At 40.3% G+C, this 24539-nt stretch overlaps 1 protein-coding gene across 1 annotated transcript in view; it reads right to left on the bottom strand.

Annotated features, from left to right (window-relative positions):
- The window catches only part of nrxn2b (neurexin 2b), a 590949-nt gene that overhangs the window by 326639 nt on the left and 239771 nt on the right, over positions 1 to 24539 (bottom strand). Inside the window, 4 exon segments of the mRNA XM_062444511.1 lie at positions 16120 to 16146; positions 19505 to 19708; positions 21832 to 22215; positions 23991 to 24429. Coding sequence (XP_062300495.1) covers positions 16120 to 16146; positions 19505 to 19708; positions 21832 to 22215; positions 23991 to 24429 — 1054 coding nt within the window.

The following is a 24539-nucleotide window of genomic DNA, read 5'->3' as shown; positions in this document are numbered from 1 at the left end:
ATAATAATGTTTTATATAACAGTATAAAATTTAGAAAAACATTTAAAGAGTTGTTAAAAGTTTATGTAACTGAGAATTGCACCTGCCTTATTTTAGCTGAGTTTATGCAAGACGCGGTATAATTTTACTATGGAGATAACAGAGCATATTTTAATAATAGTGTTTGTCATTCTGACGGCAGTGACACTACAGTGTGACCAGGGTAACCAGACTTCTTTGCCTACACAGGCAGGCTTATACCCATGAGCTCCAGCTAATCAGTGTGCTGCCAAAACTCACATTGGAGAAAGTTGATTATTATAACTACTCTGGCAGTAATTGTTTGGGTCACGGAGCATATTCTTCTAAAGACTGCAACTGCACTCAACCTTGACTTATGTACTGTGATAGTTTGGGATCAATACAGGTACTTGTACATCCCTATTTATCGCTGCCTTTAACAAACAAAGACAAATCGAAAGTGAATTGTGACAGGTAGGAGAGCAGAAAATGTTTCCAATACTAATTAGAAGTATACAGGTCACATGTTTATTCATTCAGTTTTAAGTAATTCAGTGTGGGCTCTCCGCTGCATATGATCATTGTCTGATTTCCATTTGAAAGTGAGGTAATGTTATGTTCCATGGCTCATTTTGGGGAATTCTATCAACTGCAGTGCAAAAAATGACACACTGTGGTGTTACCGTTTATAGTACAGGTGGTGGAACTTCAAACACTGTATGAAATATTCACACACACCATGGGGGCTAGTCAGGTAGCAGTGAAGTGGCACAACCCAGTCAATAATATCCCAGTGCTTTGCTTTTGCTCTGGTGAGAACGGATGCTACTCCAATGTTGTTCTTCTGGTGCATCATCAACTGTGACAGCTGACTAGCAAACACACTGACTGGCACAGACTGAGTTGTCAAATGTAACTGCAACAAAAACTAGGAGGATGAACTAACATACTGTACAATCCATACACCTCCTGCATTGGTCATTACAATAGAAAGCATGTCACTATATTATATAACAATATAAAATACAGGAGAAATGAAGGCGGCTGTGATTCAATCCCCGACCCCTCCTGTCCACATATCGAAGTGTCCTTAGGCAAGTTACTGAGCCGCAAATTGCTCCCAATATTTGTGCCTGCATGGTAGCTTACTGTTATTGGTGTGTGTGTGTGTGTGTGTGTGTGTGTGTGTGTGTGTGTGTGTGTGTGTGTGTGTGTGTGTGTGTGTGTGTGTGTGTGTGTGTGTGTGTGTGTGTGTGTGTGTGTGTGTGTGTCAGGTACCTACTCTATGATAGATATTGTCTCACTGTGTATAGGGATATTAAACACAGTTCGATATGATAAAGTAGGGAAATATAGCCTTTTGAAAATGGTATCCTGAAATGTTACAATACTTGCTAATAGTGTTTCTCACTGGTTCAGTGCTTGCCTCTAATACACAGACTGAACCAGTAAGCTATAAGATCCATTCAAAAGCCTCTTTAGCTTGTTTCTGTAAAAACCTCCTCTTTACCTGTACATCCTGCACGGATACAGGCCAGATAATAGAGAATGGTGTAAGCTACTAAAGCTGTGGTTATGTCTAGTATGATGTGCAGTATAATCCCCTGGTGCCTTTATAACACAAAAAATATAATAACATTTGATATTTAAATCATAATCTCTTATGTAAACAAGCTGTGATGAAGATTTGTGTTTACAGATGCTCATATGGGTTCTATGTGGACAACCAACACACTTCATTATTGCTGATAAGCTCCACCTTCTCAGGCTGCTCCAGCTGCTCTGTGTTAAACTGTTTGTGCTACTGATAATGTAAATAATTTGAGCGTGGATAATGTATTTTGGGACAATATCAAACATGTAGGTGTCACTGCCTAATAGAAATTAGATATGGTAAATTGATCAATTTATTCACCATCAGTCCCACTTAAGTAAACTGTACCGTCAGCATCTCGATAACATGAACATTTGACTCTCACTGCTAACATACACTAGAGCAGTCTAAGCTAAACATATACAGACTAGATAAAATATGATATCACACTATGTGATATGAGTGTTTCAACAATATATTGTAAGTGCATCTGGGAGTTGGTTGATTCTGCTGCCAGTCAAACGTGTCTGTGTTCCTATTGGCTAGTTTTACTGCTTCTGCCTTTGTTTTTTTTCTGCTGTATATGCTCATACTTCTCTCTCAGTTAGTTAAACTGAGCAGGATGCGGGCCTCTATCCCGCTCAGCACGTCAGAGCCCAGAAACACCACCCCGCTGTGATGTGATGTTTTTTATATCAAACAGCCCCCGCTGCACTCTGACACAGAGTTGAGTGGCTCACAGTTCACTTGTTTATTCAAAGTTTATTACTATCAGGGTACAGACTATATCATAGGCTCCAGGGGATCTTTCATTTAAAGTGAGTTAAGTTCATAAAATTGCGTTGCCATACTTCCATGTTTAGATGTTGATGCATGGAAATATATTTTAGTAAGTAAATTAGTGATGAATCAACCTTATGCATGAATCATAGGTTAATATCCTAATTTTAAACATGATCAATGATGATGATACAGATACATAGAAATGCATGGCAAAAACAACATCATGTTAATATTTTATAGACGCCCCAAAATTTCACAAATTGTGTGTTCAGGTGGGCCCATGTTTTACTAAGAAGAAAAAAGCTCCCTCTGGCTGCCCTGTAGTTCGAACCCTGATCAATATCGAATGTGTGGCATGTCCAAATTGCACCAAATTCAACAATGCATGTCCTTGGGTCCCTAGCAATACAGTCAATCAGACAAATAGTTCTCCAGATATGCTAAGGATTCATATATAGAGAGAGATTCCTTTGCTTTTTAGTTGTCCATTCAAAACATGTCTGAGACATCCTGCACTAAGTCTTGTACGTACATGTCAAGTTTAATTCACAATTCACAGTAGTAGAGCTGAAGACTCTTAAACCTTTTCAAGTCATGAATACTACTGATGTAATCCCACCTCTGACCACAATGAGGGGTTTCAATGACAGAATGATATATACATATTTCCACTTGTTGACTCCGCGGGCAGAAGAAATTGTTTGAGGTATACTTTCATGTATTTCTCAAGTACCACTCATTCAAACATTGTCACACTCAACAATGCACTTCCTTGACTCCCATGAATACATACATACATACATACATACATACATACAGGCAGAGATTTCTTGCTTTATAGTTAGATATAACGGTTGTACTACAAACATGTCATCTTCTTGCATGATGTGACCCTCACTCAGTCCTGGTTACACCCTGTCTTTCTCTGTTTTTTCACCGTATACACCGTAAGTTTCTCTGTACAACAGTACATGCCAAGCTTAAATTGAATTAAAGTCTTTCTTTTTATTAACCTGCCAGACAGATCTTGTTCTACAAAGTTGAAAAAGGTGTCAACTGATTAAGTACTCCTGACAGAACATGAACGTGGCTTTTTTTGTATTTCTTAAGGGGCCTTCTTGACATACTGTATGCCATGTTGTGATTATCTACTGAAGTCTGATATTTAGTTAATTAGAGAACCACATTCCCTTTGAAACGTCTGTGATTAAACAGAGTACATGTGCACACACACATACACGATACATACTAACTGAATCAAGCTGGCGCCACATTAATATGTATATCTTTAATAACCATGTACATGGATTAAATGATCCTTAATTTAAAGATGTAGTTAATATGCCCAGATGGAGAAGGAATCAAAATAATCAAAAGCCCTCGCAATGGTTTATTGATTTAAAATGTTTTCACTAAAATTACATGTTTTTTTCTCCAATGGGAGTAATTACTAACAGTTTTTCTCCACCCCAAAAAAAGAAGGAAAAAAAAGACCTTCTCTCCTACCAGTCAGTCTACTATTCAGAAACCTAAGCTGTCTCTTGCATATTTGGAAAATATTGAATTTACAGAGGTAGGACTATGCAAATGATGCCTTATTCAGAGACCCAGGGGTTCCATTTTTATGATTCATGACCAGTAACTGTGTTAACTGCCTTCATTGACTTTCAGATTTGGAAGTGTCTTGTTTAAAAATGAGCCGAGCAATGGCTAAATTGGAAAGTGTGCTATGGCTGAGTCACATAGGCGAAATGTATACATTATACGTGTATTTGGAAGGAGGTGGGTTGTTTTTTTTTTATATCCCTGTAATCTTATTTTTGCCTCAGTCACTCTGCAGACAGCATTGCAGAATCATTTACCAAATGGTTATTATATACATACACTATGTGAGGGAATGGATGTGGGAATGACTTTTCTACTGCTGTGAATGTGGTTTATGAGAGGGTGAGGGTTCTTCAATGGAGGCAACTGACCCATATGGACTTGTTATTTTTTTCTGTAAAAGCAAAGGCAGATAGCAGCAATAGTTACATAAGGCTGCATAAGTTAATGTAGTTTCTATGGCAAGAGACAGGATTTACTTTGCTCTTCAGAGTTATCAGGATAAGACCTCCTTTGACGATAATTCCATTTGGCTCCTATCTTAAGATATCATATTTTCTATCTCAAAGGAGCGCAGGCCTATCACTGCAGATCTAATGAAAAGCTGTGTATGTGTTTGTGTGTGCCAGCGCCTGTGTGTGTGTGTGTGTGTGTGTGTGTGTGTGTGTGTGTGTGTGTGTGTGTGTGTGTGTGTGTGTGTGCACATGTGCCATCTAAATGGCAGCCTTCTGCTAACAGCAAAGATGCCGTGATTGAAATGAAAGATATGAGCTGATAACGTTGATAAAAATGCAAGGAGACATCTACATCAAGACCCTCCTCCATCTATCCCTCTCTTTCATTTCCTGTCTCCTAATTTTTTCGCTGGTCCATACTATATCTCCTTTGTTTTTATTAGCCCCCTACTCGCCCTTTTCAGTCAAACTTATATTTCTCTCCTTGTAAATCTACCAAGTTTTACCCCCTGAAATGTAGCTCTCCTTGTTTGACAGCATGTGTGGTACCTCTGAGAACACTGTGGGAGGAGGGTGGAGGGATTGGAGGGATGTGTTTGTGTGAGTGAATGGGAGGGACCGGGGAGAGGTAAGTGGGGGGTCTGGCAGTCAGTTGAGGACACAATCGCATGCTGACACAACGGCAAAACAGCCCCCCTGTGGCCACTTCCAAAACATCTCCTGCATGGTGCGGCATCATAAACAGGGACAAAAAAAAGGCTTGAGGTGGCCGAGTGCATTTGGGTGTTTGTGTGGTTATGATGGCGAGGGAGGGGTTGAAGTGAGAAGAGGAAAAAGAAGAAGGAGGGAGGGGAGCGGCAAACAGATTATGACCCCCAGCCATGATTATCTACGCCTGCCGCTCTGACCCCCCGTGCCAATTACAGAGATAAGGCAGCATGTGCCTGTGCGTGTGAGCGCGCACAAGTGTCTCTACTTTCCTTTCTCTGAAGCAAAATGTGTGTGTGATGCTTGCTCTCACACAGACATTTGTATTCACTGCCTGCTATCAGGGGCCACACACTTTCTCTCTCCCACTGTTCTCGCCCCTGTGCGGGAGGGGTGATGCTGGTGCTTTAGCATCCATGACAAGATAACCGCTGTTGATATCTTCTAGAATTGCAGATGGCCACCGCAGGAAGGCACATTTAAGTCAGGAAGATATTGAGGGAACAGCACATTGATTTTGAGAAGCAGGAAATGAATCATTCATTTCACTCTTCCTCTCCAGAATTTTAGAGCTCCCTTCGGACCTTCAAACACAGGTGACTCCTTTATTCCCTTTTGTACAGCCATTGCTCCTCACTTTCCTTTTTCACACTCATCCTCTATCGCCTGTTTCTTATCAGTTTACTTCTTCCTTTGTTTTATTCCCCCCTGCGCATCCTCATATCTCTATCCCTCCCTCCCTAGAAAAAAGGTCCCGGGGGGGATGCTGATTTATGATTTGAACCGCATTTCCCAGCATGCTGTGGCAGGAAGGTATGTTCCCATGGGATAGCCATCAGTCCTGCAAAGAGGTATGCATCTCGACAGCTCCCGGCTGCTGCTGGTTCTCTCATTAGAGTCTCTGTAATGAATCCCAATCTAACCTGTCATCGCTGCCACACAGCACTGGAAGGAGGCAGACTGATCATGGACTGAGGCTATGCCGGTGAGGCAGCCATATCCCTAATCAACACACACCTCTATGCACTCATTGAGCCTTTCTCAATGTGTGTCCTTGTCTGTAATTGCATTTCGCACCAACCAGCAGCCATGGTAGAGATTTTGGGCCAGGCTAAAAGCTGTTTATATGCTGTAATTTGCGCTACAGGACTGTTAGTATGACACTATTGGGTTTTAATATTTTCAGGCAATAATATATTTTAGGTTCCCAATATGTGCTCAGTTTATCCAAGTAACTATTTTACTCTGAGAGATGTGAGGAGCTGCTGGCCAGGTAGACCAGCCGGTCATTTCAGCTGCTAGTAACCCAAGTCCTGAAATGACCAGCTGGTCAACGTTCATCATCATCCTGGGGAAAATATGGTCCAATGAAGTGATTGGTACAGCTTTTTGGTGATGTACTCCTGGATTTAATTACTCCATAGTTCTTGATATATGATATAATCCCTATGGAAGATAAACAATAGTCTCAAAGATTTAATCTAACAATTATAGCTGCCAAATTACTAGATAGAACAACAGCGCATTCTCTGGGGCTCTATATGTACATATATCACCACATTTAGATACACATAAATGTGTTAAAATGAACACATCATATATTAAATATTTTATTTCACTAAGCTACATAACTGTTTGAATTGTTCTCATAGACTGAATAGCATAATTCACTGCAGTACAATCTCAATGTCAAGAGGTTCTTTTTTGTGAAGAAAAAGTGTCAGACGAGTTTTGAGTTGAGATTATTTTGTCACAGTACAGTCAGGTAGTTGTGTTGAAGCTGAGCCTCTGCTGTCAGCAAGTACACTGCTGTTCCAATTGCAGAATGATTGTACTGCATCTTTCCGTCCTCGGAAGTCTGTACTCTCGAGTCAAACTTGCCAAGTCTGAACTTGGCATACTCGGTACTGAGAAAGGCTCAATGATATCTGAACAATTTTAACTACTGTGTTGACATAACTCAATAGACAACTAAAATAGATAGCAGAGAGAGTTTGAATCCCAGGTGGACATGGGCAATCTGGTCCTATTGATGGGGAGAAAAAGCGATCTTTTTCACTTCTCCACTTTAGCAGAGTACAAAACGTTTAAAGTTTAAGTTTATTTGTTTCAATAGTGATTGTATACTCCCCTTGCACCCACCCCTCATTGATCTTTCTGGGCTTAAATGTCCGTTCACTATAATAAAGACAAAGAAAGTGTGTGCTACTTTCCATTTAAGGTGCTTAATTTATGTCTTGTTTGTCTTGTAATACTCCAAAAGTTACAAACAACTACTGAAGTATTTATGGAAAACTTTGAATCAGTAGCACTAAAGCACTTCCTAAGATCAACAATAAATTATTGAATCCCATTTGCCTTTTTGTCCCACAAACAGAGGGTTAGTGTGGAAATGATTCTCAGTCGAACCAAGTCTAAGCAGAAGACCCTGGTCTTATAGGTTTTATATTGGTCTCATCAGCCAAAAGACCCCACACATGTGTATGATAGTGAAGTGTTCATGAAATGCTATTATAAAGTGTCTAATGGGTTATTAGATAGGTCTTTCAAAACCACTATCCTGCATTTTCTTTCTTTTGATCTGGTTAATGTATCTTACTGTACTCAGTTCTGCTCCTTTCTGTTGTATTCAAAGTCATAATGCCCTCAAAACTCAACAGACGCAGACAAACCTTCACAGCTCCATATGCTGAAAGACATTCACAAAACTATGAAGGAAACCAGATTGAGAAGGTTTGCTGCAAGACTGAAAATTAACTAACAGTTAAAAGCCTGATTGCATATGTGGAAATCACAAATGATCACTTGTAAATGTGGCTTCAAACCACTTGGCTGCCTGAGTTGTGTCCCTGAAAAGAGAGGCTGCGAACTAAAGACTGTTGAGGTATCAAAGGCATCGAGCCAGACAAGCCTGCCAGCATCTTATCCAACATGCACCACAAGCTGCTCAGTGGACCAGGAAGGCAGGTGTGATCTTCTTAAACATGTTGGCCCCTAGTACTTGACCAGGTGGGTTAGAAAAATGAGAAGGCACCGTTCTTTACCTTTTCCAGGTAAATGATTTTCAAACTGTGGCCAGAGTACAGGTAGACACTGAGACATTGATGTGGAGTCTTATTAGACACAAAGGGCAGGAAGGCAATCTCCTCACCCCATTAGGTCTAATGATCTGATTGGCTAAGGTGTCCTAAATTCAGAGAGAGAAAAGACAGAGGGCAGGAGTAAATAGAAAAAGAGAAACTACAAGGCACTGTGTCATCCTTGTTAGATCTTTATTCACTCTGTTACTTTCACTCATACTGTCCCTGATTCCTTGATTTTCCTCTCCCTCATTCTCTTTCAGCTTGTTCATCTGCCTGTGGTTGTCAGAGTAAATCCCTACTAGCCACCCTCCCCCCTGCCCTGCTTCGTCAATTTAGGTTTCTTCACCATCTCTCCCCCCCTGCTTAAATGTATCCCTCCTTCAGGTTCAGAAATGAAGAAAGGGTCTTTGACAGCGAGACAGTCGCACAAATTTCTAGGCTGTTGAACACTGAATGGGAATGGAGCAGTGCTTTAAAAATAGCTAAATAAATGATACAAGACTAAGCTCTGTAAAGTCAGTGTTTTTTATACAGCCATGGTCCATCACCTTCCCAGCATGTCCTTTAGCTAGAGTATTGCCCTTTCATTTGTGAGTACTTTGGCAGTAACAGCTCTTTGGCTCATTTGTGCAATTATGTGCAAAAGGGGGGAATGTTTTGGTGGATAGTCTCTGCTCTGAGTTGCTTTTAACAGTTATGAAAACATTAATGTAATCTACATCTGCTTTCTTATTTGGTATCTGCTTTTCTGCCTATGAAATATTTCCTAACCAAGCTTGTACGCAGCTGTTTTTTTCAGTTTAATAATACATATGCCATCTACTGGTACCAGAACTTTGCCATCTTCCAAATCAACTGTGACCCTCAGTTAACAGAATCACATTAGCTCTACACATACATAGTGATAGAGCTTAAGGTCACAATGCATCATAATGTAAATATTTGCCGACATGTGGCTGAACACGCAGACATATACATATGCAATGCATCACACATTGAAGTTTGCACACAAACACGCTCACCCCTGCACATCCCATTCCAGCTGTAGTTAGGAAAACGCTCTGATTACATATTCCTTTGAAGTTCATGTAGGCTTCAAAGCACTTCTTTATTAGGTCATTTCTGTTTAACATTTTAAGAAGCATTTGGTTCATTTCTATTAAAACATGCAAAGAGCAAAATATGATAAAATGTGTGTAAATTAAATGAAAGTTGCATCCATGGAGGCTATATTTACTGTATGTGTCTGGTTTTTTATGTCTTTTAAAGATGATTTGTGTGTGACAGCAGAATATATCTAAGCAACTAAGTTAAAATAGTCAACATACATTTTTCTTATGAGTGCTTAGCAGTGCAGTAGTAACACAGAGACAACTATTAATTATAGTTAAACTATCGGGAGATGTTCAATTAATTTCTGTTTTCCCTTGCTAAGTTAGATGATTGCTTCTAACATAAATCTATTTATATCATATGACATATCCATCTCAGGGTGCAAAAATATAGGCATTATGTTAATAGCACTCCTCTTATTGGCTCATTGCATTACATTTGGCCTGGAGTTGTGGAGGATAAAATGAACATTAAATTAAACAAATGTCTGTCCTCCATTGGAGCATTAAATTGCCTTTGAAAATCAAATCCAAATCCAAGCATCTCCAAAATAAATGTTAGAGTCAAACTCTGACACATGTTCGAACTTCACGACTATAGGATGTTATACATACTGGGGGCACCTTCCAGTGCCTTCTGCATATCCATCTTTGACATCGATTCGGCTGAGATAGGACGTGATGACTCATGATTTAAGTGAGCGATTGGAAACTCATTCGAATTGAATATTTGTGATTCACTGAGAATGTAAGAGAGCCATCTGCTTGGGAACAAATGCAAAAGAGCTGGGGTGGCAGATAAGAAACCGATGCAATACAAATTAGATTGAGCAAACCATCCATTCAAATATAAAATGGCCATGAAACCTGACGTCTCTGAACACATGTAGTGTATCTGCGGTGAAACCGGGTACATGAACTGTGCCACATATTTTAGCAGTTGTGACTGTGCAGAACACATGGGGGAGGAGTGTGACACCTGGCACCCTGGGTAGAAGCAGTTAAGGCTGAGGAGGGTGACACCTTCTGTGACAGACATTTGCTGCGTTTCTGTGTGTGTGTGTGTGCGTGGGCAATATCTCACTTAGATTCATTCCTCTGCCCACAATATGTGACTGTACGTATACATATGTGCGTACATGTGCATCTGCGTTTGTGGGTGTGCACATTTCTGTGACAGCATTTGATATCAATGTACTAATCTCATAGTACTATTAAACATGTTTGTGCCATGTAATTGTTAAATAGAAAGTTAAAATTGTGGACCTTAATTCACTTATCTGTAAAATTACTAAATTATAGGAGTCGCTCTCTGGAAAAATATACTGATGTATTTAATAACTACTGAATGAAAATCAATAGGATTTTGTGCATGCTTTAAAATGGATTGATTTTAATCTTGGTTTTCCGCTTGAAATGAATTTTATACCACTGGTTTTGTATTTTACTCACATGAGGCTATGCTAACCATACCACTGATCAAACACATTTCTCCATTAGTTGCAGGTATAACAAAGCACATTTCTGACCACACCCAGCAGTGCTCGTTCACAGATGGTAGCTGACACACTTTCAGAATTTTAAGTATCCCTTATATATACAGTAGAATTTCCTATTCATGTTTTCCCCTCCAGTGTTCGGGAATTGCTCTGGGAATTCCATGCTTACCAAAGTCAGTCGGTTTGATTTAAAATTCAGTTTGATTAAAAGAAATACATATCAGCAAATTAATATCAAATTAATGAGGTAATGGTCACAGTATAACTCACCAATCATTAACATTTATAGCAGTTTAGATCCAATTTTGCTCATATTACGCTACATAAAATATTAAGGGTGGTGTGAGTATGAGTATAGATTTCAGCCCAGTGACCAACTGTAACATTTTGTCACATTCCAGTAATCACTTAACTCATAAGTTTTCTGGCCTGTCCCATTTCTCTGGCTCCCTCTCTCTCTAAAATGGATTTTTCGGACTACTCAATATATATGCTAACATAGAATAAATTGGAAAAATAAAGTTAAAAAGGTACTTTTCTAAAACACTAAAGCACATATATATCACCACAAGGGTATATATGGTATAAATTGCTATTAAACAGAGCATGTTTACTTTGTGAAGATCATAAACCAAAAATAAGTCATCCCTCCTTTGACAGACTACCAAACATATTCATATCACATGCATGATATGAATAGAGAATGAGCATTCCGCACATACTGTGATAAAAAAAACATCTGGGTTGCCCTGTGTTTGACACACCGTATATTTCTGATGTAAATATTTGCTTGATCGTCATTGACAGGATTCAAGGTTATCTCACCACACAAGGAAGTGGTGAGCGCATCCTAATTAAGAAAGTAACGGTTTGCTTGTTTATAATTAAGATATTTTAGAGATTATAAATGTTGTCCATCTTGGTGACAGCTGTAAAGGTCTGAGGATAAAGTCATTTCCATCTTTAAGCCCCTGAAAACTCGGTTTCAAATATTAAGTATATATTGTTTACCTAATATTAACTTCTGAATCAAAAGATCTTAAGTTAATTTTCATTAAGAGCTTAACTCTCCAAAACTCAGCTAATCTGCTTTATCAGGACTGCATGGGTTTAGTTCATTAAGACAAAAACACAAATACAAATCTCTCTGTGGATTTTCAGACCACATTGCTCGTCACAAAAAACTGAACGAGAGAACAGACTTCGAGGGTATTTAACTTTACTTTCCGTTTTCTACTTTCCTAATCTTTAAGTATAATCCTAGTACCATGTCTCCACAGCATGGCTATTAAATGATTTGCCCTGCAGCACAGTATCCCTATTAGGTTTATAGTAGACAATTTGGCACCTCACTATTTAAATCAGAGGCAGAAAGTAAGGGTGTAGAGGTGAGGGTGGTGGATGGGCATGTAGAGGATCATAATTACACATGGGGGTCTTCAAAGTTACTATCCTGCCACAGACAGTTAATTTAGGCCTTTTGATTAACCAAAAGCAGCTAGTTACCATGTGAAGATAAACAAAAATCAGTTAAAAGGAAGCCTAAAAACTGGAGTACTTGAGCTTGCCTTTACACAGAGCACAATAATGGCATTGTGACCAAGCCAAATACAGTAACTATCAATCTTCAGTAAAATGTTCGCCATTGATCAACACAGAGGAGCTACACTGCCAACTGCCTGGCCCTACATTGTCTAGTTGCATCTGTTACTGTCAGATAGCAAAAAGAATGAGAGTATATATCTGGCCACTTTCACAGAACATGTCTTCACTTATCTAGGGTGACACCTATGCCAATTAATTGACACATTGTGATTTTTTAAAAGTCAAAACCTACATTTAAAGATTTCCTTTAAGAGATTTTTGAATGCTGAACCAATTAATTTGAGTCTCCTCTTTACAAATAGTGTGTCTGTGTGTGTTCTGGAGTGAGGACTTACAGGTGTATAGGCCAAAGGGTATGATATTAGCAGACGGAGTGCTTGCGCCCCACATGCTGGCCATATGTCACGCCAAATCTCATCTCATCTTGTGCTAAGAAGGTGCTGCTGGCTGCTGAAAGGCCAACTTCCAAACAGATTTCATCAGCCTGACACCCTGACCTGACTTGAGCTGAGGGCTACAGCCCTGCTCCATATCATATCCGGTCGCATTAAGGTAGGAAGCAGGGCCATGATGTTCTGCAATAAAAACACAGGGCTAAACCTTCACTTCCTAAGCCTCACAAAGCACTCCAAAGTCCAGAAATAAAAAGGTGCAAAGGGTCAACAGTTGAAAGACTGTACTTCTAGCAGCAGTAGTAGTAGTATTAGTAGTAGTAGTAGTAATATCACAACAGAGACACAGTAAAGGAGAAACAGCTCTGTATGTCAATGCTATTTATGTGCAATCGGTATGCTAATCACTCATCAGAGCTTGCTGGGCCTCCATTTGTATCCCAAAATGCAACCAAATTTAACATATTTCTCTTCTACTAATTATCCCACATGTTTTTCATTGGTTTCCATTTGCAAGTTATGATACAATGTTGTGATGTGGAAATAAGCGTGGGCAAGATATATGTTTGTCCAAAAAATGAAGCAACAGGAGATGAGATGAAAATCAAGGTAACATAAACCCACACACATATATACACACACGTGACCTGCACAACCCCTTTCCCTTTTGTTGAAAATGCATGCATTGTTACATGTTGTATTCAAACACTTATCTATTTGTGTGTTTCGTTTCACTAATGTAGCAATTCATCATTTAAATGAAAAAACTGAAACATGGAAAATCTAGCTATTCTGTTACAGATATATTGAAGTATCTGCATATGCCCTTTTGCATCAGAAACTGCAAATATTGTATTATTAATCTTTATAGCAGTCACCTTGCATACATGAAAACCACTTTTGTTTAAAGATAGTAGCTTGAGACATTACATTTGTATTCCTCCTCCATTATAGAAATCAGGGATATATAGTGTTTTATATTTTGTTCCAGTGCTCACTAGTCTTTTCAGTCTATATGTCCATATCCATTAAACACTATCTACTGTATTTAGTGGCACATTAATAGTGCTGCATACCCTGCTAAGGTTTTGTTCTGATCGCTACATATTGCCATTTAAGCTGAGATAAATGTGAGCAAAAAACAACTATCTACAGTAGATGGACCAGCCAGCAGAGAGACTTTGGCACACTGATTCTTACTGGAAATCAAGGCTTTAGTTACTGTAGGGCTCTGGAGGAGGAATCGACCGAGAAATGTCATGGCATTGAATAAATTGTTGTCTGTACATCTGCCCTGGTTTGCTCTTTCTCTCTCGTTCTTCTGGTCTGCCTCTGTGTCTCTCATACATATAATCTCTTTCCCCTTTTATACAATCACACGGTCATATTTTGGGATGTCCATGCAGTGTTGTGTGTGAGCGGCCAGTGGACCTTGTACTGCTGTACAAGGGTGCTCAGTCAACTAAAAAATATAAAAGGTTAAATATAATATTCCCTACAAAACCAATAAAACACAATGTCTCAAGACTGTGACAGATTATTGCTTGAGCAGCACCAGTAAATAACCACATGGATATTTAAACACTATAGCCAAATAAGAACAAGACCAAACATAGTGGTAGTCCTATGAGGAAAGCCTGGTAGAATCTGTTAAAAAATATAACTGCACAACATCTCTCACCTTAAAACATACCATTCTTTTGAGACCTCAACTACCAAACATGATTTGTAATAAAGCAGAGACCAAGTCATTTGTAACTGGCCAGACAGAGAAATGGTATAGAGCTCTGTAGTGGCAAAAAACAAGAAAGAAAAAAACAGCTTCTGTCACAAACTCCTCCCTACTGCAGGAAGAACGCACAATATTCCCAGTGAGTGTGTGACATCTAGTGGTCAAAAGGGGGTATAGCCATCTTCTAAGCATTATTTGAATGTGCGTCATGCCGGTGGCTCCACACATAACAAGTGGTGTAATTCATCATACTGAGGCCACTTCGATGCCTTGCAGAGGCTTTTGAAGTTTTTTGGATTGCACTTCATGAAGTCTGACATAAACAGTGTTCAAGAGCATTTTAAATACAGTAAAGTAGAGGTCATCAACAAATGAGTTGCACATACTGTACATTAATGTTACTACTACTTTACAGAAGTTGCTTCAACTGACAACAATTATTTCTTTAACCATCTCCAGTACATAGTTTCCAAATGTGTGTACTTAATGTCAAATACATACCCTAATTGTTGCCCAAACCTGATCTTTCTGACTTTAACAATATACTTGGCCCATTTCCCTATACGTGCTTTTTTCTAGGTAGAAAGCAAATGAGACAGCCCTTTGTGATGCTACTGTTAGAGGAGGATCAAAGTCAAGCCCCCACCTTTCAACCATCAAAAATACATCACACATAATGAAGAACATACACAAAGACACAAACATTATGGCAAACATCAGGTTTTCTCCATTTTTGTCACCATGGCTAGCAGCACTTACCTTTAGGCTAGTTGTTCATTTGTCAGTGCTCATGATAGAAATAACAGTTTGCTATCATTCTGTCAGCATGGGGCAGAAAAACATTAGCTCGTTCTGAAAACAAGCACGCACCAGGTGGTGCTGTCTCTCAGTGGATAAGCAATTAGCTTTCTGGGGGCCAAAACTACAGTTTGTCCCACATAGAAAACAAGCAACACCTGTGTGTGCAGCCGAGTGGAGCCGAGACTCAGCGCTGCATAATAGAAAATAGGAACATCCAACAGGGGAGTGTCAAGTTGCCCTTTTCTGAATGCATTTTTGGGAAAGGTTGACAGGAAAATGAATAAAATGGCTTATAAGCAGGGGAGAAGCAATTAAACAATTTCATAGCAGAGTGTGGTAGGCAAGTGAGGAGGATCGAGGGATGAAAAATCCAGATAATTATGCGAGTGAAACATTAATTAAATCTGTGACAGAAAAGGGGAAATTAAAGTGGCAGAACTTACAGAAAGAAGTGAAATACAACTTAGATCATGTACTGGCAAAAGAGGTGGGGAGAGACATACAAGTGAGGCAGTAAGAAAGACATAAATGAAAAATAGCAATGAGCGAAAAAGCGTGTAATAGAAAAAAAGAAAGAAATTCAACTCATGATTATTTAAAGGCAAAAAAATATGGGAGATGAGATATGTGGCTAATGAGAGAGATGTCACTCTTCATGAGGGCAGGAGATAGCAGAAAAGGGCCACTGCACAGAATTCAGATAAGATAGACACATACATTTTAGGCAGAAAAATGGATAGAACCACTTACTGAGGCTACAGTCTATCCTGATACAATCTGGCGGGAGAGAGAGCGAGATGGTGAGATCAAATAAAAAGAAAAGGAGAAAGAAAGAAACAGAAAGAAAGAAGAGAGAAGATAAAAGAGAAATACAGACATTTTACATCCTTCAAGGTACATTCTGCAGACAACCAAGCATTGCTCTGGGGCCACCATCCGGGGACAGGCTCTGAGTCAGTATCACCCTTTTCCTCCATCAATCCCATCATCCATTCATCCCTCCTTCCACCCCCCCCATAACTCCCAAAGCTCAGCAGAAGGCAAGAATTGCACCAAGGGGTCCATACAGTTGGAAAGCATCATGCAATGTCAATGTAGACATGATACTTTTATATTTATAGAAATAAAAAACAAAAAGAATATAAAATAATAATAAAATAAAAATGTTTATAATGTAATTGGAATTACAAGGATCTATCTGGGTGGAGTGCAGTTTTGAAATAGTGAGTATCAAAGATTTAACATACACCATCTGGCAAAACCTTTATACACTGTTCATTGTTTTCAATATTTAATGTAAAAATATTGTTGTTCTTTTTTCTTCGTAATTCATAATAAGACTACATAATGAATGCAACAGTTCAAACATCATAAATATATGATTAAAGTCTTTCACAATGTCAGACAACACCTAATAATATCAACTGCACAAACTGTTTTAGCCAGAATTAGATTAGAATTAGATGGTCTAAAAAACTTCATGTGGTTGCTTCCTTGACAAGGATTGGAAATAAAGACTGTGAAACCATTATGCTCACACTGTGTACAAACGTTCCTTTTTTTTTCTGCATCTGCTGTGTTGTCACTAGAGCAGATGCAATATCCTGCACCTTTAACTTCAGCCCCCTTTCCTGGAAATTTCAGATGCACTTGCCTTCTGCAGCACTTTAGGAATGAGAAACCCAACAGTGTAAATGACAAGAAAGGGTGATCTGCACATCCCAGCCACTTCATGCCTGGTGCACACACACCGTAAGAATTTAAGACCCTGCTGTGTGCTATTTGCTACAAGTGGTGCAACAAAAACACAGCAACAGTGTTATCGTCTTACAAACTGTGCTGTCGTATGGAGGTCGGGCAGAATTGTGGAGTGTTGGTTAAAAAAGTAAACAAGCCCTTGTTGAGTGACCTGGAAGAAAAACTAGAGCCTGGTCAAATTATTATTATTTATTATTTTATAAATTTAATTTTATAATTATTATTATTCTCATAGACTAAAATGAATGTGTTGCTATACTGCCCTTCAGTGGCTGTCGACTGTGTGTGCATGTGGCAGTGTGGTTGGGTTGTGGTCTCGAGCTGTCAACCGCTACAGAATAGTGGACACAAACAGCCATGGACCGGCATCACTGTGTAGGGAGGTGTAGGTTAAACAAATACTGCTATGTTAAATGTACTTATGGGCCACATGTGGTGGTAAGCAGTGGTGTTTTCTGAAGTGAGTGATTTGCAAAGCAGAAGTCACAAAAGGATGTGATGTGATCTTCTAGTGATCATCACATGGAAACGTCTTGTGGTGTAAAACTATTTGCATGGGGACAGTGTACAAATGAATGTGTTGGTTGACACTGTCTGAGTGGGAGACTTAGCTTCAACTGACACATTCTACATTAGACAGGTTAGGATCGTCATGTATCACTAATAAATATCATTAGGACTAATTCTGTCCAATTATAGCCTTCCCTAACAATTAATTAGCAAGGATTTAATCATTTTAACAAGGATTAAAGCTTGGAGAGAAAGTCTTAACAGATATTGAGGATTCCCTGCTGATTGTGGTATGCGTTTCACTTTAGTCGTTAATTCATTTTCTTGCAAAAGAGCTTTGAAAATCCTGAGATGAGCTGAAGTGTCAGTTTTAACTCCTTTTTGAGGTGTAATATAAGCTCTATTAAAAAAAATAAAAAATAACTAGAGATGGTACTGGTGTCCAGTACCGGTATCATCTGTGGACTTTACTGTTATGGATAACTGTTATAGCCTCGTGTTTGTGGCTGACAGATTGTTGGAAAGTCACGCTGTGGCCCTGTGTACCATGAGTGTGTGTGTGCAACTTGGAACCACTACAGCTGTGAGCCGGTCTCTCTGACTGTTCGATCCGAGGGCCGCAGACATACAGGCCATTGAAGGGATGAAAAGTTCCATCGTCTGAGTCTTGGCCAGGTGGGTGAGTTCATGAGCGACAGAGTAAAGAAAGAGAAACAGAGGTATAGAGAGAGAAAGAGCAATAGAGAGAGGAATGGCCACCTTCGTTTATCCTACAGCCCCCCTTCCTGTCTCTATGTTGGCTTTAAACTTCTGTGTTCAAGGGTGCACCTCTGACCTGCTCTTCCTCTGGCTCAGTGCGGAGAGTCTGTTCCTTCAAAGGATTAGCACAGACTGAAAGTATATGGAGCTGGAAGGTCATACACATCTGCCCAGAGCAGTAATATTCATTGCAATGCAATTTTAATAAGTCAAAAGGTCTGAATTCCTGCAGCCAGTTATTAGTGGGAGTGCATTTGCCTCTTCCAAGAACACCATTGATCTTACAAACCTTTCTCTTCATATAATTTCCCTGACCTCCCCACAAAGATAGCCTCTCAGACCTTTTTACACCCCCCTCTTTGAACACATATGTAACTATTCATGATCTAGATCTCCCTAAGCGCTGCTGCTAGGCAGAAGTGGAGTCAGAAAGACCCTTAGCAAACTCCACTAAAGGGGAGAAGAGCCGGGCCACGAAGAAGAGCGAGACAGGAGCAAGACTACCTTGAAGCTTTTAGAGACAGGTCCACGGGTTAAGGCTCAGGTTTGGGCCAGTGATTCCTTTAGAGATGGAGCTTTTTAACGGGAGGAGGTGCTTCACAGGGAACAAAAAGAAGGGGATGTATGCAGAGAGTATAGAGTGGGTCAAAGGGGTCAAAGGGTATGGGACAGAAATGACTGCAGGGTGGCTCCCCACAGATGTAGAAATGATACCTTTACATTTTGAATTTTACTGTTATTTTACTGCAGCAAGGACTTTATCAGTGAATGGAGGAGGAGTTCATGTATTTGTAACTCAGATTTCTAAAGTAAATAGCCTTTGAACACTGTTGGCATCCAAACAGTATCCAGGCTAGCTTGTTAGCTTACTATACTGCATAAAGCATGTTCTATCACATGAAACAAACCTGATGTAACTGAGGGACAAATCATGAAACTTCCCCACCCAAAGTTTTTGAACAGTGGAAAAAATGTAATGGTGTAAAACTCAAAATGTCAAACTATCATTCTAAGTTCAGCAGTATACAATGCTAAAATACAGAGTGAGGATGAGGAGACGGGATGGTAAGGGAAAGGTTAGCATCCACTGTGAATCACGGTGGCCTACCGAGATTCACGGTGAGTTTGACGCGGCCTCCGTCCAGCTCCAGTCGCAGGGTGTCCGCTGACTCCTTGGAGGTGGTGGCCATGAGCAGGCCGTAAGCCCGCTGAGACATGAAACGCAGGGCCACGTCCTCCGCCTCCGTGTGCATGGTGACCGGCATGATGATTTTCAAGTACATGCTGCCGTCGTAACTCAGCACCGTCGCCTCTGGATTGGGGTGAAGGACAGGACACAAGTGACAAAGTGAGTCACATTTAATGCAGGACTGAGGCGTACAGACCGCTTTCGACAGCAAAGGAAATGCAAAATCAATGTCTGGCTAAATGAGAATAAAACAGATTCACATATTTAAGTTAAGTCAAATTTCAAATCAACTTGCTATCTAAAAAGGTGATCTGACATATACTATTGCTTTTTTGATCTTTACATTTTGGGTGGATTTACTTCCCTACTATAATTTCAAAACTGCTGCAGAAATGACATAAAATTCACTTGTGAAAATCTATGTATCTGGGTGCTTTATCTACAGAATGGGATCAAGGGAACGTTCGGTAAGAAACAATGATCAAAGTCACGTTTGTCTGAATTCTGAAAATGTATCACGCTGATCAAAGGACAATATCAGTCAATGGGTTTGAAAGTATAGTAGCAAGTGATGCCAGACACCCTTATTTCAGCTACCATTTCTTTTTTTGTCAATAAATATAAAACTTTCTAAACTTGTTCATGTTTGACAGTGAAGACAATTTGCTCATGGCCTTTTACAGTATGTTCACATTATGTGTGCATCCAACAACAAATCGACCACCCAAAGCAAAAAATACCCAAAACACATTTATTATTACATAGTACTGAAAACCACAAGAAATATCCATAATGAATCCAACATCAGGCTCTCCTCAGGCTTAGACAAATGACAAAAACAAAAGTGCAGCGAGTTTCTGAGTCACTCTTATTACAAACGTGGTTACACTCTCTAGAATCAGCCACGCCATAAATACACTGCTGTGTAGAGTGGCAGTTCCCAGAGGACTGCTGTTATTTTGCAGTAAGGGTCGATATGTGTCACCACAGTCTAACAAGAGTCACTGTCACATGGTACTTCAAATGTTTAGGTTTTGGAGGACAGACAAAAAAAATATGATGCTGAAAGATGCAGAAAACCCCTGTGATGGGTGCACCAACAAGCACTGGCCTCTTTGACCCCCACTTACATAAAGATGTGATTCAATCTCAATGCAGCATTATTCTGACAATCAATCACAACAATCCACAACGGACAAAGAATACTCACTATCGCTCTAACACCTGCTGAAAACATCATCAATTATTTTAATTTTATGTGGCTTGGAGGGATCATGTAATATCCTCTGGGGTTTTTTTTCCCTCTAGTCAATATCATTGATTGTCCTTACACTCTGTTAATCTACCCACTCATCTACTGACACAGAGAAATATGTGACTGGTTATTACAATACTGCCCTGTAACACAACTCTGCAGTAACATAAAGTTCCACTAGATGGCAGAAGAGCATCATCAAAATGACACTTGTCATCTGAACACCCTAAGACAAAACTGTTAAAATATCACCCTTCAAAAATGGAAGACATTCCATCCTCTACCTCCACTGTCCTGATTTGAATCCAATCTCGCCTTCCCTCATTACCCTCCTTCTCCTTCAAAATCCCATACTGTCATGGCTCACTCACCCCCATGGATGCGCACAGACAAACCATGAAGCGAGGCGCCTGCAGCTAATTGGGATGAATCAGACGTACGTGGTGCTATTTCCCTGGCCCACCTTGCATTGCGATGGCGTATGCGCCACCTGGGTTTGCGTGACTGCCACAGATGGCAACAGTAGGCCTGGCTGCTCTGCCACACTGCTGCCAGCTTCTCAGTCATTTAGCCTTGACTCCCCCCTCCCAACTGGAGGGTCCCAATGCCATGGACCCAATGGGTGGAATTTGGTTCATACATAGCTCCCTATGGAACTTTTGCTCCTACTATACAGCAGCTGCATGGCTGTGTAAAACACAAAATAACACATTGTCAAATGTGTTGAAATGTTCATTCTACATTTGTTTTTGTGCTTTGGTTCATTGGCTGGATTGTACAACATTTAAGATTTAGCAAAATTACATTGTGTCATGTTGGGACCATCTGTGATTCCCTTGCACATATAAATACTGTAGTATATAGTTTCTCAATTATTTGAATGTGGTTTTTGCTTGTTTGTGCCTTGTTTTGAATGATGTGTGGTATTGCAAACAATACATGATCAGGTCTAGAGCACAGACAGACATCTCTCCACCACCACCCTCCTTACCTATCTCACAGTTGGTTCCCAGGTATCCGGTGCCGGTGCAATCACAAATGTAGCGGTTCCAGCCCTCTTTGCACAGACCTGTGTTGCCACAGGGGGCACTGCTGCACCGCTTCTGCAGCTCACGGGTGCAGAAACTGCTGACACCCAGTGCACTCTGGATCTCAGCCAGACGGCGGACATCACGGCTTTTGCCGTCTATGAAGAGGTCGCGGACACAGCCTACATAGCCATAGTTGAGTAGCGCTGTCCAAACCTCAGGTGGCAGAATGAGATCTGACTTTAATTCTGGCAGCCCACCCAGGTACATATCACTGTCAAGGTCCAGGATCTCACTGCCCTCTGGGGAGCTGAAGGGCATGCTGCGGCTGTTGACTGAGATGGATCCTACAAGACAGAAACAAGAAAGTGCAATATGAACTGGCTGATATTCTAATTGTTATTAAAAATAATAATGTATTCCAGAAATATTGACAAATACATATGTTAGTCTGACCACAGCTGTGAAAATACATATTGGGTGCGGCTCACATGTACGTGTGTGTTAGAGGGACAAATGATTGATGTGTGTGGTTATGGGAGTGAGTGAGTGAATGGTTGGGAGGGCACAGGACACAGACAGAGGGATGGACATGAGACAGAGAGAATAGACGACAGTAGTGAGAGAGAGAGAGAGAGAGAGAGAGAGAGAGAGAGAGAGAGAGAGAGAGAGAGAGAGAGAGAGAGAGAGAGAGAGAGAGAGAGAGAGAGAGAGAGAGAGAGGGAGAGAGGGAGAGTGTGTGTGTCTAATGTGTCTGTAATAGGCTAAATGGAGGAGAAGGGAAGCAGAATGCAGCAGGGAGTGAGTGAAACAAAAAGCCCTCTCTCTTTCCGTGATTAACGACTCCGTCTTAATTTTCTATTAAAAGCCAATTACAGCAGGAGTAGCAGTGAGATCACATGCACACACACACACACACACACACACACACACACACACACACACACACACACACACACACACACACACACACACACACACACACACACACACACACACACACACACACACACACACACACACACTCTCTTCCTCATTATAACACACCATTAGGGGGAGATATAATATCCAAGGTGCTTGGCCACCTACAGATCGTTTATCAGACACCACACACTCAAGCATGCAGATGCTCCTGTTTGCGCCCACATGCGGGCAGAGACATCACTAGCCAACACAGAGGTATGAAAAGTAAAGTCATTACTAATAAATAATACTACATGTGTTATTAATTGTACGTGTAACATTTTCTTAGCTTTGGCTTTATATGCATGAGGAGCTAGACTGTTTTTTTAAGAGTCAATTCACTTTTCTTATTATATGACACTAAGTTGCCATTATCCAGTGAGCAGCTCCTATCTGCTGCCTACGTAAGCTACACAACACAATGAAATTCAGGGAAAGATGTGAACAGTTTAAGAATAATTGCATGTTTAGACCAAGGGCACATTTGTGGTTTGTAAAACACTGAGGAGCTAGCTACAGTAGCTAGCAATTTGAAAAGCAATTTTGAAGCTGCAAATAATAGCCAGTGCATGACAGACAGTGATGTGATTGTTAAAAGTTTTTTTTCTTTGTTTTTTTTTTACTAATTTGTATTTTCAGTCGTGTGCAGAACAACAACAGCACAGAAAAACAGACAAAAGATATTTTCTTGACACAACAAAGAGTAGACTGGATTAAATTCAAATTAAAGGTGAGGTAAAGTTTGAAGCACAGTATGATTTCACTTTATTTCAATTTTTTTATCTATGTATTTATTTTGTATCTTTCATGATGACCACCAGGCAGAATTACACTGGTGTTATCCTTAGATAATGAACGCATCTCCTTTGTAGGTCAGTAAATAGCCTATAGAAGCTCATGATTTTCTGACATACTACAAACTGTGAGGATATTGAATCTTGCAATGTAACAAGACCAATCAAAAGTAGCAAATATCTCACTGACATGAACCTGCCTCTTCATGTTAAAAAAAACTAACATCTAGACTGGCTTCAAAGATGTGGGTGAGGAATGTGAATAACTACTCCAACAACACTGCAATAAAAGAAGGTCACATGCTCAGTCAACCTCTTGAACAGTTGTCAGTCTCAATATTATCCGAGTTTAAAGTACTCCTCACCTTTCCTCCCTTCCCTCTGGAAATCCACATGACACCATTCTCCGTCATTGACCTTTTTGTTGCTGGCCTTCAGCTTTGTTTTTCCTGAGCCCATATCGATCAGTAGGTACAAATACCCGTCCAGCAGCTCCATGGCAAAGTAATCTGTCTTCAGCTCTCTCCCGGGTTTCTGCTCTTTGGGACCCTGAGGGCGACCGTGGCTGAACAGCAGGAGGCCGCTGGGCTCTGTGGTGCGGAAGTCGAAAGAGATGGACCCTGTTTTCTTGGTGTTCCACTTGGGCAGGGAGATGTAGGACTCGGCGGTCTCGAAGGTGACAGGGTCCAGGGCCGCCACGTCTTCGCAGCGGAACACAAGGTCACCGTTAAGGGTTATTTTAGGGTCACGCTCGATGGCGAGCCGTGACAGCTCCAGCTTAAAGTCGTTGTTCTTGTACACCACCTGGAGAGCAGAGAACAGAGCGAAAGGTTACCAGGTAATAATTCTGTTCTCCATGCCCCCTCTCTAAAATAGTGGCGGTGACATGTGACTGTGGGATCAAATACACCATA

The sequence above is a fragment of the Scomber scombrus genome, chromosome 23 (assembly GCF_963691925.1).
Source record: "Scomber scombrus chromosome 23, fScoSco1.1, whole genome shotgun sequence".
Taxonomy (NCBI): domain Eukaryota; kingdom Metazoa; phylum Chordata; class Actinopteri; order Scombriformes; family Scombridae; genus Scomber; species Scomber scombrus.
The sequence above is the reverse complement of the archived record's forward strand: the minus strand, read 5'-3'. Positions and strand labels throughout refer to the sequence as shown.